Source organism: Sapajus apella, unplaced genomic scaffold, assembly GCF_009761245.1.
Source record: "Sapajus apella isolate SASKATOON/1434 unplaced genomic scaffold, GSC_monkey_1.0 scaffold6, whole genome shotgun sequence".
NCBI classification, from domain to species: Eukaryota; Metazoa; Chordata; class Mammalia; order Primates; family Cebidae; genus Sapajus; species Sapajus apella.
In genome coordinates this window covers 75242334-75259272 of record NW_022436946.1, presented here as the reverse complement: position 1 = coordinate 75259272, position 16939 = coordinate 75242334, and the positions used below count along the sequence as shown (strand labels likewise).

The 16939-nt window shown below is 37.2% G+C and overlaps 1 protein-coding gene across 6 annotated transcripts in view; it reads left to right on the top strand.

Annotated features, from left to right (window-relative positions):
- Positions 1 to 16939, top strand: part of KCNQ5 (potassium voltage-gated channel subfamily Q member 5) — a 594633-nt gene that overhangs the window by 421811 nt on the left and 155883 nt on the right. For all 6 annotated transcript variants that reach the window (XM_032274419.1, XM_032274415.1, XM_032274416.1 and 3 more), the window contains exon 3: positions 2509 to 2635. In XM_032274419.1, the coding sequence (XP_032130310.1) occupies positions 2509 to 2635 (127 nt within the window). The remainder of the gene's footprint in view (positions 1 to 2508; positions 2636 to 16939) is intronic.

Below are 16939 nucleotides of genomic sequence, written 5' to 3'. Positions count from 1 at the left end.
CAGTGTAAGCATTTAGTGCTATAAATTTTTCTCTCAGTATTGCTTTTACTGATTCCTACATATTTTATGTCATTTTTTATTTTCATTCAGCTCAATGTATTTTTTTTTAATTTTTTGAGACTTCCTCTTTGACCAGTGGATTACTGAGAAGAATACTGATTAATTTCCACATGTTTAGAGATTTGCTTATTGTCTTTCTGTTACTGATTTCTGATTTTATTCCACTGTGGCTTAAGAACATGCTCTGTCTGATTTTATTCTTTTAAACTTGTTGAAATTTGTTTATGACCCAGGATATAATCTATCTTAATAAATATGCTATGGGTGCTTTTTAAAAATGTGTATTCTGCTAATGTTGGGTGGGATGTCTCATATCAGTCAGATCCTGTAGGTTGAATGTGTTGTTCAAATAGTTTATATACTTGTTAATTTTCTTTCTGGTAGTTCTATTCCCATAGTTCTGAGCAGGGATAGGGTGGGGTGATAAAGTCCCCAAATATGACTTAAGATGTGTCTATTTTTCCTTTCACCCCCATTAGTTTTGCTTTATAAATTTTGAGACTCTCTTGTCATTTTTTCCCTCACCTCCTTAAAAAAAAAAAAAAAAAAAAGCAGCAAGCAATATTTCTGAACAATAGGCCTTGAATAAAGAACTTGTAAATGTAATTTATCCTGCCTCACTGCAACATAAAAATAGTGCAGTGACCTTGGCATACCTAAGAACAATGGGCATATATCTGTCATCTGTTAAGATCAGTGGGCATATTGGTGTCATTTGTTTCCATGAAGAAGAAAAATTACTACATGGTAGTGTCCGGGGGCTCAGGCCACATTTGGGATTTTCTTGGGATCCCTCATAATATGAATTCTCACAACCGGAGCGCCAAATGTCCTGGCATAAATAGGAATTAGGAACAGGGATAAAAAGTGGACCTGCCATTCAACCTAGGTTGGGCACAGGCACAACTACATGGGTATTTTAGGCCTGAGTATGTTTTCTGTATTTGGAAAGATATGCTGGATTAAAAACAAGTGATCTGGAACTTTAGATACCTTAATAAACGAACAGATTCAACTACCCAGATATACATTCAAAACCAAAACAAAGCCAAAACGAAACAAAACCCTGGGATAATTGATGAGTGTATGTTGACCCTAGTTTCAGTTATCCATGTGTAAGGTCATCTTTGAACGTTTATTCTATAAGTAATTTTGAATAACTGTGAGTAAGCGGTGATGATATTAGGTATTTATTTCCCATGATAAGAAATATTGTGGATTACTTAGTATCCTACAAATAAAAGAAGGATAGAATGATATAACTCTACTAGGCATTTCAAAAGTGCAGTATATCATCACATGCTCTAACTAAAGAAACAGACATTTGCCTGAAATTGGCAACAAAAATGCCACATTTATAAATTTGGTAACTGTTTTTATCCTGGGAGTAGAATGGGAAAGTGGGGAGTAGGTTAAAACTTTTATTTTCTCTGCTTTATATTTTTGTGATGTTTGGAAGTTTTAATAAAGATCACGTATCACTTTTATAATTAAACTGTTATAATAAAAATCTGTATTCTACATTATAAATGTTGAATCAACACTTGCTTTAAAACAAGAAAGAGAAATACTTTTTAAAGGAAAAACAATTTTGATAAATTAAATGCCTGTCTTTATAGGAAGAAACAACAAGGTGACTGTGCTAAGCTTGCTCCAGAGATGCTTTTGTTTTACAAATTCCATTTGGTTTTTCATTCTATCACCGACTGTTTAATGAGCTACTTTAGCTGGCCTTTCCCCAGGGTTAACTCACAACTCTTCCTAAATAATCTCAGTCATTTTCCTGGAACAGGTGTTTTCTAGGCAGCTCTCGCCAAAGGGTAGCATAATAATTAACAAGTTTCAGATCCAGAGGATTCAGGGTCTCATTTCTGGCAAAGGATATACAGGTCTCACACTGTAATGCTTTTGAAACTTACTGTTTTATAAGGAGATTTTGACACTGTAACAAAAGAACTATGTATACTTCTAAATATTTGCTTCTTTTTCTCCAAGAACAACTATTGAAGATTTAGAGATTATGTCACTCCTTGCAGCAAAATGAAGCTCTATTTTCTGTAAAACTTGCCATTATATTTCAGGATCCACTATTTTATTTCAGATATTTCACATGTTACTGGGTAGCTAAAGTCAGCTACACTATAAATTCCAGACAAGACAGATTCATTATTCAGCCTGCACACTTAGTATTGAAACTGACTCCCAAATTTGCGAAGTATTAGTGACTTGAAAAGGAATAGCATTCCGTGATAGGAAATGCCAACAATGTGAGGTTCAAATGCTCTGCAGATTTAGTTTAATTTGGAGAAAGGAAATATTCTTAATGTTAGATGTTAACAACTAGATCCTTTAGACAAAGTGCCTAAATATCCGAAAGTATTCATAGAGCTTCTTGCTGTGCTTTGCTCCATAATGCTTCTCTCTGATATGTCTTATCTGATATTTTAGGAGTTCGTGATGATTGTCGTCTTTGGTTTGGAGTTCATCATTCGAATCTGGTCTGCGGGTTGCTGTTGTCGGTATAGAGGATGGCAAGGAAGACTGAGGTTTGCTCGAAAGCCCTTCTGTGTTATAGGTGAATATCAGAGTCTCAGCTACCTGGACTGATGACACTAGCATCCTTTCCTTCTATCTCCTGTTTTGCAATATTTGATTAATATTAAAAGCTAACATCCATGGAATATTTATCATGGACCAGGCACTCTTGTGTTTTGAAAAGGTTGACTCATTTAATCTTTTACAGCATTATGAAGTAGATATTTTTATTATCCCCATTTTACAGTTGAAGAATTTGAGGCAAAGAGAGGCTGAGTTAGTTGCTGAATGTCATACAGCTACTAAGTGGTAGAGCTGGAATTTTAGCTAGGCAGTTTGGCTCTAGAACACCCACTTATATCAGTTGACTTATATGGAAATATATGGTTCTCCAGTGTTGCCCTGATTTAGGGGAGCATTGATTTCAGTGAATATAAAAAACTTTTTTTGCTCTACAATATGACACCAGATTATGCTTTGGATCAGCTGGAATAGATAGCCATACATTGGTACTGGTAATGCATATCAATTAACATTCTTCAAGAATGATTATAAGTATGGTTTACTTAATGCATTGGCAACTTTAGACTGAACGAAGTGTTCTACGCTCTGAAATACGAGTCCCCCACCCTCCAACCCAAAATCCCCAAATACATAGCACATCTCTGTACCTCCCTAGCTGCTGTAGTGTCTGAGGGACATCATTCACCTGGGTTCCAGCTTGAAATTATACTTCCCAATGAAGAGGCCATAGAACATTCTGGAATTAAGATCTAACATTTCTCAGTAGTATTTAAAAGTATTATAAAATTGAAAAGTCTATATACAAGAGCTATTATTATTATTATTTAGCAGCTAAATTTGGTTTTCTTGCTTTTTAGTCTCTATTACTTCTTAGGCAGTCATTCAAACTCAAATACTAAAAATTCTTGATGAGGCTTATTTATTTCAACTATTTTCAATCTGAAAAAAGTAGGTTTTTAATTTACAAAATAGTTTAGACTATCTTCTTCAGCTACCACAGGTTTTCTGTTTTGTTTTAGGAGTCAGGAATTGCTGAGTAATCTTCTTAGTTTCCTCCCTTACTTCTGTTCCCTACTGTGGGGGCAGAGTGGATTCAAGGAAGAAAGTGTATCCCCATCCGTGGGCACTGTTAAGAAGACTCCTTTATTCCATACTTCTTTCATAGTATGCACATTTCAAAAGTCTTCATTTATTAAACCAGAATTTATGGAAATTTGGTTGTGGGTGAGACACTAGTTTTACAATAGTGAATCTAGTGAAATTCTAAGTTAAATCTATCTTAAAATAGATTTGGCCCTTGTGAATGCAGTCTGTTTGTCCAGCTGCCTATCTTCTCCAATAATAGGCTTTACTTCTTTTTGGAAGCTGTTATGCTAAGATATGGAGGAAAGTAGGTGGTAACTCCCAGCCTTGAAGGTTCTTGAAGCCCCAAGGCATATTAGTGAAGGCATTATATTTTTCTCCCTGGAGATATATTTTTCTCTCTGAATTCTCTACTCAGGCAGCATTACGAAGGACTATAACTTGATGTGAAACTACTGCACAACAAGTACTTTCTGTCCCATAAGGGGCCCAAACAAAACAATTCACAAGGCAGATGGTTAGCCAAGATTCACTCAGCTTCTACAGGATAAGGTCAGTTCATGGATGACTGGAAAGATGTTTCATTCCAGATTTTGAAACCAATTAAAAACTGGTTTTGTTACAATTCCAGAAGCAATGCCAACGTATCTCTGGCCTCCGTACTAACCAGAAGATTTTTTCCCAAATATCTGTTGCCTTTTGATAACTGTTTTCAGTTATAGATCCATCAACACACCTTAGTCCTTTAGTCTTTCTCTTCCTTTCTCAGGTCCTTACAGGTCTGGATATATTATGTAGTTCTAAAAATAATGTTACATTATCTATGTTCTTACTTGCCTTTGGACCTAGCAATAGTGACCTTAAAAATTTAGTATGAGTCCTGGCGCAGTCACTGCTGCCTGTAATCCCAGCCCTTTGGAAGGCTGAGGAAGGCAGATCACTTGAGCCCAGGAGTTTGAGACCAGCCTGGGATGAAAAGACCCTGTCTCTACAAAAATTGAAAAATTAGCCATGCGTGGCAGCATGCACCTGAAGTACCCACTACTCAGACAACTGAGACTGGAGGATCACTTGAGCCCAGGAGCTCGAGGCTGCAGTGAGGCATGTTCCTGCCACTACACTCCAGCCTGAGTAACAGAGTAAGACCCTGTCTCAAAAAAAAAAAAAAAAAAAAAAAAAAAATTTAGTATGACATGGTTTAGGCATAATTGCAGTTTTGTTAGCCCGTCAGACCTTTTCTTTATTTAGATATTTTACTTCTAGTAATTTAATTGCTTTGGAAGAAAATTTCATGGATAAATACATAATGAATCCCATTAGAACAAGGTCTAGATTTGTACTTACAGTTAGGATACCTATGAATTTTTTTTAGTCTTTTATTAAATGTACGTGTTTGATCCAAGGTCCAGCTGAACAGATGTTATAGTGAAGCACGTTCAAATATGGCTTATCAGCATGAGGTCAGTAAAATTTAACGTACACAGAAGAATCTAACATCACCTTCCTGAAGGCAGCAAGCTGTACCAGATAACTGTTGAGACTATTTCTAGGCCTGTTCAACAGGTTCATAAAAATGCTTGATGTAACTTGTAAAATAGTCAAGTGAACACTGTAGTCCCCTTGTTCAAGCTAATTTACTGTGACAAACTGAAAAAAGGAATAGCATCTCTCATCTGTCCATGATAACTGTTCTGAATGTTTGGAAATGTAGCTAAAACCTCTCAAAGCTTCATGTATTTGTAAGATTTGATTACTCTGAACATGCCAAATATACACCCAAATGTTTTTAGAAGTCTTTTCTTGATTCAAGAAAAGAACATAGAAAAGATTGTGGTAAACTGGCTGTGCCTTCTACCTGAGAAGTGCTTTCTGTAAGCACACCAATGTTTTCTTTCCAGTTCAAAACAGACTAAAGCTGCTACAGTGGTCAGCTAACAAGCCTCATACAGTATTGCACCCTATTGACAAAGGCTCAATTGATAGAGGTTTTATAGGCTAATTCCTGAAGATTTTTAGCATGTCTCCTTCTGAACTGCCCACCCTCCTTACCCTTGTACTCTAGCCAGAACCAAGAGCATTTCAAAAGCTCATTGATTTCATAAATCATAAAATCATTGCATATTTGTGTTTGGAAAATGTATTTTAAATAATTGTAATATAAGGGAAGAAAAAATCTATTTAATGTTTTTAAATTTGGTACTTTCTCTCATTACTACTGTATATTGATTTATCTCTACTTGGTTTTGAGAGTTTGCTTTGAAAGTTGGTAAAATTTATCTAGAATATAAAATTCTTCCTTATATATATATGTGTTCAATTTTTATCTCTCCCCCAAGACTCTTCTGTCATAATAACATTTCTATAGCTATGAGCAATAATTGCTGCACTGCTGATTTGGATAGTCAAGTGTATTTTGGAATGACCATCCAAGCTACCCTTCATTTACCTGGGCTGGCTGCTTTATGATTTCTCTATGTGCAAACACAAATCACTCACCCAATAACATCAGCATAAAGAATTTGTGAATAACCTCTAAGACTGATTTCATAGTCATTCTTTTTCTAGCTTTCATTACTGACCTACCCGAAAATTGCAAATAGTGCCAAAGGCTGATACTCGGATCACAATAATGAGCCTGATGTGTCAGGAAGCCAACAAATTACTTCTCACAGTGGCTTTTTAGATTCCTTGATGATGCTTTTCAAAGGCAGATACAACAGGGCCATATTTTTCAGTCTTGCAAGAAGTCTCAGTGAAGCAGAAAATACCAGCCTGTTATTAGTCTTCAGTCTATATTTGATGCCAAGTATAAGTTGATTTCTTATTGTGATTTCAACAGTTTCTTTTCAGTGTAATTATTTTCACAAGAGGACAAAAGATGCATAAAAATAATTTTATTTTATCCTACTTGGATAAAATTTTATCCAAGTAGGATAAAATAAAATTGAAGCCTTTATTAAAATAAACCACATTGCTGAGGCTACTCTAATATATCTATGATTTCATCTCATTAAAAGACAAGTTGCTAATGTGTTCAAAAGTTATATCACAGACTCCCAAAACTGCCACTGGGTTCTAAATTGATTTGAGACATCATTTTTCTATTTCTCTACCTTCTCCATCTTTTGTTCTAGAAGACTCTTGAGTGACATTATTTTCTATACCTTCTACTCTCTTCCTCTTTAGTAGAAATTATTATTTCACTTATTTCTTGTTAGTCATATACTCTTCTGTGACTTTTTACTTCTAAGTGTTCAGACGCTCTCAGTGCACGTAGATTCCTTCCATGTGATTAACTGGACCATCTGAAGACAATTCAAACCCCTTTGATTGACTGATCACAAAACATTAAAACCATTTCAATCCCTCTAGTTAATAATAGCTGATATTTATTGAGAGCTACTATATATTAGGTACTACTCTAAGCACTTTATAAATATGGTCTTATTTAATTCTACATACATACTATAATGTTCCATTTTATTTTGTTTTATTTTTTGAGACAGAGCCTCCCTCTATCACCCAGGCTGGAGTGCAGTGGCAAGTCTCAGGTCACTGCAACCTCCACCTCCTGGGTTCAAGCCATTCTCATGCCTCAGCCTCCTGAGTAGCTGGGACTACAGGCAAACGCCACCACACCCAGCTAATTTTTGCATTTTTCATAGAGATAGGATTTCACCATGTTGGCTGGGTGGTCTTGAACTCCTGGCCTCAAGTGATCTACCCGCCTCGGCCTCCCAAAATGCTGATATTACAGGTGTGAGCCACCATGCCTGGTCTTTATAAGTAAGAAGTAAGACAAGACTTAAGAAATGTGCCCAAAGTTAAGAAAGAACCTAGATCTATTTCTCATTATTTCACTCTAGTAAAGTATACATACCCAACTGGAAAATTTCCTTTACTGTTTATTAGCATTTTAAAATTAAATTTAGGCCAGTCTCAGTGGCTCGCACCTGCAATCCCAGCACTTTGGGAGGCTGAGGCGGGTGGATCACCTGAGGTCAGGAGTTTGAGACCAGCCTGACTAACATGGAGAAACTCCATCTCTACTAAAAATACAAAAATTAGCTGGGCATGGTGGCATGCACCTGTAATTCCAGCTGCTTGGGAGATTGAGGCAGGAGAATCGCCTCAGTGAACCTAGGAGGCAGAGATTGTCGTGAGCTGAGATTGCACCATTGCACTCCAGCCTGGGCAACAAGAGCAAAACTCCATCTCAAAAAATAATAATAATTTAATTAAACCTTGTCTATTGTCATCAACTTATAAACAAAAGAACATGATACTGTTATGCTTATCATTAGTAATTCAAATCATAAAATCATTGAATATGAAAAGCCAGGCTTTATAGAGCATTAATTGCAGTATCAGCCTTTATTATTTTAACTAAATTATGTTACCTATTGCTGCTCTCTAACCTGAAGGTGAAATTAGGGTCTAAAATAGACTTACTTGCCTATATCAAACTTGCATATACTCTTGAGTTGATGTTATCATGAAGCTCCCTGGGTAGTTCCAAATTGGAGACATCCCAAGAGCAAGTAACATTACTTTTAGGAATACCTTCAAATGTTTGTAAACATTAATAAACTATTGATAATTTAGGTAATTGTTGAGCTGGTATACAAACCTGAAAGTTGAACATATAAGGTAGCTTGATTAGCTAATATGATTGGGCCATATGAAGAAAATTTATTTCGTAAGAGGCAAATGAATAAAGACTATTTCCCACTGTTTCTACAAACTTTAGTAGAGCACTGTAATATGCTGTGTTAACATTCTGTACTATCACAAGTAACATAAGAAAATTCAATCACAGAGTATTTATTATGTGCCAAACACAATCTTAGGTACAAAGGATACAAAAGTGACTAAAACCTGGTCCCTGCCTGTAAGAATAGAATCTCCTGTGCCCTTAGAGAATGGCAAAACTGAAAGGAGGTATACTATAATTGTGGTATTACAGAGCAAAGGTGATGGAAACTGAAGCAGTTCTGGAAAGACGGCTATTGAATATTATGAGTGACTGTATAAAACAAAGGAGCAAAGGATTACCCCCAGGTCTGAGATTATGTTTGAGTCATCCATCAAACATTTATACAATTTCTACCATATCCAAGCATGCTTATGGATGTTGGAGAGGCTGTATGGCACCAAATGGACAAGGTCTTTCTTCTTGTAGAGCTAATATGTTCATGGGCAAAGAAAACAATACACAAATATGTTTTTGAAAAACAAGATAATGTCAGCTACAGATAACCACAATGAAGAAAATAAAACAGAGAGAGTAGAGGCTATCTTAGCTTGAGTGGTCTGAGAAAGTCTAAGTAGTTGACACTTGAGTTGACCTGAATATTAAGAAGAAGCCAACCATGAGAAGGTGTAGGCCCAGATCTTCCCAGGTCAGGGAATTGTAATTGCAAGGATTATTCACACTTGATGAGCTTGGGTTGTACAAGGTGGAGATGTAAGGTATTGTGGCTGGAGCTCAATGAGCAGTGGGGAGAACAGTAGAAGGTGATGGAGAGACAGAGGTGACACCCTGAAGGCCTTGTAGGCTCTGCTACCCTCAATCAAGGTGGCATCTTAAGACAGGCCACCAGGCGAATGTCCAATGGGTTGCCGGCAGGCCTAATGTGAATACTATTCAGGTTATGAACAGCAACATTAATCAGGCACCAAAAAGTATGGTTGTTTAATGCCCTGGGTTCTTTAGTCATCTATGCCTGTTGGAACTTCACATCAGCAGTTTACAAATTATTACCCATTCTGAAAAATATAAACTTAAGTTTATAAGGAAATAATGTTCTGAATTTTTGGTGTTTCTATATTTCTGTCCTTATAAACATAAAATTTTACATTTTTAAAAAAAGTGTTATTTTCTATGAGGAACTGGATTTAGAATGTGATGGAAACTATTTTACAGCCCCAGTGGTAAGTATCACCAATAAGCAATTCCTAAGAGCCTCCTTGCCAAAGGACTCTATTCCATACTCTTAGTTATGATGATTGCAGTGCAGAATTATTTCATTAAAGATTGTTTATTTCTTTTGAGAAATTGTTCCTTTTTGCCTTGAGATGTTATCTGAAACTGTATGATCAATAAGAAGCATTAAACTGTCACTATGGGGTAAATTTTCAAAGTGGTGCCTGCAATTTGCCAGTATGAGTCCCATTAACTTCAGTGGAAGTCCTGCAGTTAAGCCACTGCACATGGCTTTGAAAATGTTCTACAGTTTGTCTTTGTGGTGCCTTTTTTATTTTCAATAAATATCACGGAGGAACTCAGTGCATAGTTGATTGCAGTATTTAAGACATGGATAATGTACTGTGCAGGAGGAGGCTTTTAAAATTAGATTTTAAAGCTTCATTTCTATTAAGAGTCACAACAACAATATAAACACATCTTTAATTCTACAAAGAGCACCTTTCTATAAAGGAATTTGGAGCTCAGTTAGAATATAAAGCTTACAGAGCAGCATTGTGTCCCTCTGAGACATTGTTTATCTCACTCTATAGACAGAAAAGTCGAGGCACTGTGAAGTGGGGGTACTTTGTCCTTAGCCCACAAATCAGCAGTCAAGCTAGGAATAGCATGCTGGCCTCCCAATAGCTCATTGCTCTAAAGCACTGCCTCTTGTTAGAGTCAAATATAATTATAGTATAATCCATTTAATCTACATGTGGAAAAATAATGAAGGAGCAGGAAAAATGAATTTATTAACATATCACTGGGAAACCATATTACATAGATTAGCATCTGTCTTTTCAGGATCCAGATTTTCAGCATGTTCTAGGTGATGTCTGAGGCCATGAAAGCAATTATTCTAATTCCACTGGCCAGAACTGGCAAAGAATCTTATTTTCCTTACTTTGAAAACATAAGTAAAGGGGTTCTACTTGAAAACGAATAAGCCATGTGATGAGATTCAATTTCTGTCCCCAGATCTCCCTCCTTCCAGGGGCCATTATCTAAAGTTTAAAAGAAAACAGATCAGGCACAGTGGCTCATGCCTGTAATCCCCGCACTTTAAAGGGAATCCAAGATAGGAGGATCACTTGAGCTCAGGAGTTCAGAATCATCAACCTGGGCAACATAATGAGACCCCATCTCTATAAAAAATAATAATAATAATTGCTGGGTGTGGTGGTAAATACTGGTAGTCCCAGCTACTCAGGAGGCTGATGGGGGAAGATAACTTCAGCCCAGGAGTTCAAGGGTCCAGTGAACTGTGACTGTACCACTGTTCTATAGCCTGGACAACAGAGGAAGACAGACAGACAGACAGACAGAGAGACAGACAGACAGAGAGACAGACAGACAGAAAGAAAGAAAGAAGAGAAAGAGAGAAAAGAAGGAAGGAAGGAAGGGAGGGAAGAGGGAAGGGGGAGGGAGAGGAAGGGAGGGAAGGAGAGAGGGAAAGAAAGGAAAGGAAAGGAAATAGATATAAGTATTATAAAAGATGTTCAGCATTTTATTTTGTAATAAATTTATTTTTTTAATTGTATTTGGGCTGTGGGGTACATATGCACGTCCTGCATCCTGCAGGATTGTTACATAGATACCTACATGACATGGTGTTTTGCTGTCTCCATCCCCACTGCCCCCCCGCCCCCGTTGCCTACATCAGGCTTTTCTCCCAGTGTTATCCCTCCCCCTCCTCCCCACCACCCTACTATCCACCCTCTCCTCCCCTCCCCTCCCCTCCACGCCCCCGCAACGTAGCCCTGTGAGTGTTGTTCCCTTCCCTGTGCCCAAGTGTTCTCATTGTTCATCACTCGCCTATGAGTGAAAACATGTGGTGTTTGGTTTTCTGTTCTTGTGTCAGTTTGCTGAGAATGATCGTTTCTAGGTTCATCCATGTCTCTGCAAAAGAACATGAACTCATTGTTTTTTATGGCTGCATAGTATTCCATGGTGTATATGTGCCACATTTGTTTTTTCCAGTCTCTCATGGATGGGCATTTGGGTTGGTTCCACATCTTTGCTGTTGTACACAGGGCTGCAATGAACATACACGTGCATGTGTCTTTATAGTAGAACAATTTATAGTTCTTTGGGTATATACCCAGTAATGGGATTGCTGGGTCAAATGGAATTTCTATTTCTAGATTCTTGAGGAATTGCCACACTGTCTTCCACAATGTTGAACTAATTTACGCTCCCACCAACGGTGTAAAAGTGTTCCTATTTCTCCACATCCTCTCCAGCATCTGTTGTCTCAGATTTTTTAATGATCGCCATTCTAACTGGCGTGAGATGATATCTCAATGTGGTTTTGATTTGCATTTCTCTAATGAAAAATGATGATGAGCGTATTTTCATATGTTTGTTGTCCGCATATTTGTCTTCTTTTGAAAAGTGTCTGTTCATATCCTTTGCCCACTTTTGAATGGGTTTGTTTTTTCCTGTAAATTTGCTTTAGTTCTTTGTAGATTCTGGATATTAGCCCTTTGTCTCATGGGTAGATTGTGAACATTTTTTTCCCATTCTGTTGGTTACCAGTTTACTCTAATGATTGTTTATTTTGCTATACAGAAACTCATAAGTTTAATTAGGTCCCATTTGTCTATTTTGGCTTTGTTTCCATTGCTTTTGTTATTTTGGTCATGAAGTCCTTGCCTAGGCCTATGTCCTGAATGGTTTTGCCTAGGTTTTCTTCTAGAGTTTTTATAGTGTTAGGTCTTATGTTTAAATCTTTAATCTATCTGGAGTTAATTTTAGTGTAAGGTGTAAGGAAGTGGTTCAGTTTCAGCTTCCTGCATATGGCTAGCTAGTTATCCTAACACCATTTCTTTAACAGGAATCCTGTACCCATTGCTTGTTTTTGTCTGTTTTGTCAAAGATCAGATGGTTGTAGATATGTGGCATTGCTTCCAAGGCCTCTGTTCTGTTCCATTGGTCTGTATTTCTGTTTTGGTACCAGTACCGTGCTGTTTTGATTACTGTAGCCTTGTAGTATAGTTTGAAGTCCGGTAGTGTGATGCTTCCAGCTTTGTTCTTTTTGCTTAGAATTGACTTGGCTGTGCGGGCTCTCTTTTGGTTCCATATGAAGTTTTAAGTGGTTTTTCTAGTTCTGTGAAAAAGGTCAATGGCAGCTTGATGGGGACAGCATTGAATTTATAAATTACTTTGGGCATATGGCCATTTTCAAAATACTGATCCTTCCTAACCATGAGCATGAAATGTTTTTCCATCTGTTTGTGTCCTCTCTCATTTCCTTCAGCAATGGTTTGTAGTTCTCCTTGAAGAGATCTTTTACCTCCTTTGTTAGTTGTATTCCTAGGTATTTTATTCTCTTTGTAGCAATTGCAAATGGGATTTTGCTCAGGATTTGGCTCTCTGTCTGTTATTGGTGTAATGGAATGCTTGTTATATCTGCACATTGATTTTGTATCCTGAGACTTTGCCGAAGTTGCTTATCAGCTTAAGGAGGTTTTGGGCTGAGACGATGGCATCTTCTAAATATACTATCATGTCATCTGCAAATAGGGACAATTTGACTTCTTCTTTTCCTAACTGAATGCCCTTTATTTCTTTTTATTGCCTAATTGCTCTGGCTAGAACTTCCAATACTATATTGAATAGGAGTGGTGAGAGAGGGCATCCTTGGCTAGTGCCAGTTTTTAAAGGGAATGCTTCTAATTTTTGCCTATTCAATATGATATTGGCTGTGGGTTTGTCATAAATAGCTTTTATTGTTTTGAGATACATTCCATCAATATCTAGTTTATTGAGAGTTTTTAGCATAAAGCGCTGTTAAATTTTATCGAAGGCCTTCACTGTATCTATTGAGATAATCATGTGGTTTTTGTCTTTGGTTCTGTTTATGTGGTGAATTACATTTATAGATTTGTGTGTGTTGAACCAGCCTTGCATCCCCGGGATGAAGCCTGCATGATCATGGTGGATAAGCTTTTTGATGTGCTGTTGGATTTGGTTTGCCAGTATTTTATTGAAGATTTTTGCATAACTTTAGACTTACTTAGAAGTTGCAAAAATAGTACAGAATTTCCATGTTTAAATATACTCTTTACTGAACTTTCCACAAAATATTTTACCTATCAAAACCAGGATATGAATACATACTATTAACTATAGTCCCTATTTGAATGTCACCAGTTTTTATGTGCATTCAATTTTTATATACACTCCTATCAAATTTTTCTCCTGTATATATGCATTAAACCACCACCACAATGAAGATACAGGACTTTTCCATCACCCTAAATAAACTTGGAATGATATACTTTGTATTATTCCTTTACAGTTACTCCCTGTCTTCAATCCTAACCCTAGAGAACCACTAATCTGTTCTGTTTCACTATAATTTTGTCATTTTTATAATGTTATATAAATGAAATTGTAAAGTAGTAATCTTTTGAAATTGGCTTTTTCTTACTCAGTATGATGCTCTTGAGATCCATCCAAGTGCATCAATAGTGCATTCTTGTTTATTGCTTAATAGAATTCCATGATCCAGAGGTAACATAATTTGTATATTTGTTTACCTAATAAAGGTCATTTGGGCTGTTTCTGGCTTTTGGCTATTACAAATAAGGCAGCTATGTATATTTGCGTGCAGGTTTGTGTATGAACATAAGTTTTTATTTCTCTAGAGTCTTATGGTGCTTGTTTATCTTTATCAGAAACTGCCAAACTGTTTCCTTTTAAAATATAGAAATGCCAATGTGAATATGTGCATGGAGGTCAGCAGCCCCGCCTCCTGCCCCACTCTGCCACTGCTGCCAGCATGAACACATGCATGCAGGCCGGCAGCCCCACACCCACCAGCCTGCCCCCACACTGACACTGCTACCAGCACGAGCATGCGTGTGGAGGCCAGCAGCCCCATGGCCACCAGCACTCTGCCCCAGTTGATGAGCATTCACCCCACCACACTGCCACTGCTCTTGGCACTTACAAATGAGCACAGATCCTGCTGCCACCACCCCAACAAAGTGCTTTGGCTGGTACCACCCATGAGAGTGCTATGGCCAGACGTCCAAGAACACCTCAGCCCCTCCAATGCAGCAGGTTCCTAACCTCAAGGAGCCAGAGAACAAACTTAGGGATCCAATAACAGCCTCCCAGAGTTAGAGCATGTGCCCAAAAGTTCTGAGCTGAACCTTGTCCCCCTAAATTCTTCCAGAAACAAAGCCAGTCAACTGAACCCACCTTATACAAGATTCAAACCTTCAACGGCATCAAAGAAGATAAAAGCAAAAAAAAAAACCCATCCAAAGAACAGCACTTTCAAAGACTGAGGGAAAATCAGCCCACACAGGTGAGAAAGAACTAGTGCAAGTACCCTGGCAACTCAAAAAGTCAGACTGCCATCTTACCTCCAAACAATTGCAGTATTTCCCCAGCAATGATTCTTAACCAGGCTGAAATGACAAAAACAGAAATCAGAATGTGGATAGGAACAGAGATCATTGAGATTCAGGAGACAGTGAAAACCTAATCCAGGGATTCTAAGGAATACAACAAAATGATACATGAGATGAAAGATGAAATGGCCACTTTAAGAAAGAACCAAACTGATCTGATAGAGCTGAGAAACTCACTTCAAGAATTTCAGAATACAGTCACAAATATAACAGCAGAATTGATCAAGTGAGGAAAGAATCTGAGAGCTTGAATATTGCTTCTCTGAAATAACTCAGTCAGAGAAAAATAAAGAAAAAAAGATTTAAAAGAATGAACAAAATCTCCAAAATATGGGATTATGTAAAAGACTCCAAATCTGTGACTCACTGATGTCCCTGAAAGAGAGGGAGAGAAAGCAACAACTTGGAAAACATATTTCAGGATATCATCCATGAAAATTCCCCAAACTTTGCTAGAGGGGCCAACATTCAAATTCAGAAAATGCAAAGAACCACTGTGAGATACTACACAGACAACCGTCCCCAAGACACGTAGTTGTCAGATTCTCCAAGGTCAAAATGAAACAAAAAGAAAATGCTAACAGCAGATCTTACAGCAGAAACTCTATGAACCAGCAGAGATTTAGGACCTATATTTAGCATTATTAAAGAAAAGAAATTCCAAACAAGAATTTCATATTCAGCCAAACTAAGCTTCATAAGTGAAGGAGAAATAAGATTCTTTTCAGGCAAGCAAATGCTAAGGGAATTCATTACCACCAGACCTGCCTTATAGATTGTCCTAAAGGTAATGTTAAATATGGAAGGAAAGATTATTACTGGCTACTACAAAAACACATTTAAGTACAGACACCATTGATGCCAAAAAGCAACCACACAAACAAGTCTGCATAATAATCAGCTAACAACGCAAAATAGGATTCGATTCTTCAGATCCACACATATCAATATTAACCTTAAATATAAATAGGCTAAATGCCCAATTAAAAGGCACAGAGTGGCAAGTTGCATAAAGAAGCAAGACCCAAGAGTGCACTGTCTTGAAAAAACCCATTTCACATGCAGTGACACACATAGGATCAAAGTAAAGAGATGGAGAAAAATCTACCAAGCAAATGAAAAACAGAAAAAAGCGGGATTTGCTATTCTAAGCTCAAACAAAACAGACTTTAAACCAACAAAAATCAAAAAAGATAAAGAAGAGCACTACATAACGGTAAAGGGTTCACCTCAAAAGGTCAGACTTAACTATCCTAAACATATATGCACCCAAAACAGGAGCACCCAAATTCAGAGAGCAAGTTCTTAGAGACCCACAAAGAGATTTATATAACCACACAATAATAGTGGGAGACTGACAGTATAAGACAAGTCATTGGGGCAGAAAACTAACAAAGAAATTCAGGACCTGAATTTGGCACTTGACCAAATAGACCTAATAGACATCTACAGAACTCGCCACCCAAAAACAACAGAATATACATTCTTCTCATCTGCACATGACCTATAATCTAAAATTGACCAATCAGCCATAAAATAATCCTTAGCAAATTAAAAAAAAAAAAATCATACCATCCACACTCTCAGACTACAGTGCTACAGTGCAATAAAAATAGAAATTCATTAAAATTAACCTTCTCCTGAATGACTTTTGGGTAAACAATGAAATTAAGGCAGAAATCAAGAAATTCTTTGAAACTCGTTAGAACAAAGATACCACATACCAGAATCTCTGGGACACAGCTAAACCAATGTTAAGAGGGAAGTTTATAGCACTAAATGCCTACATCAAAAATTTAGAAAGATCTTAAACTAACAACCGAACATCACACCTAGAGGAAAT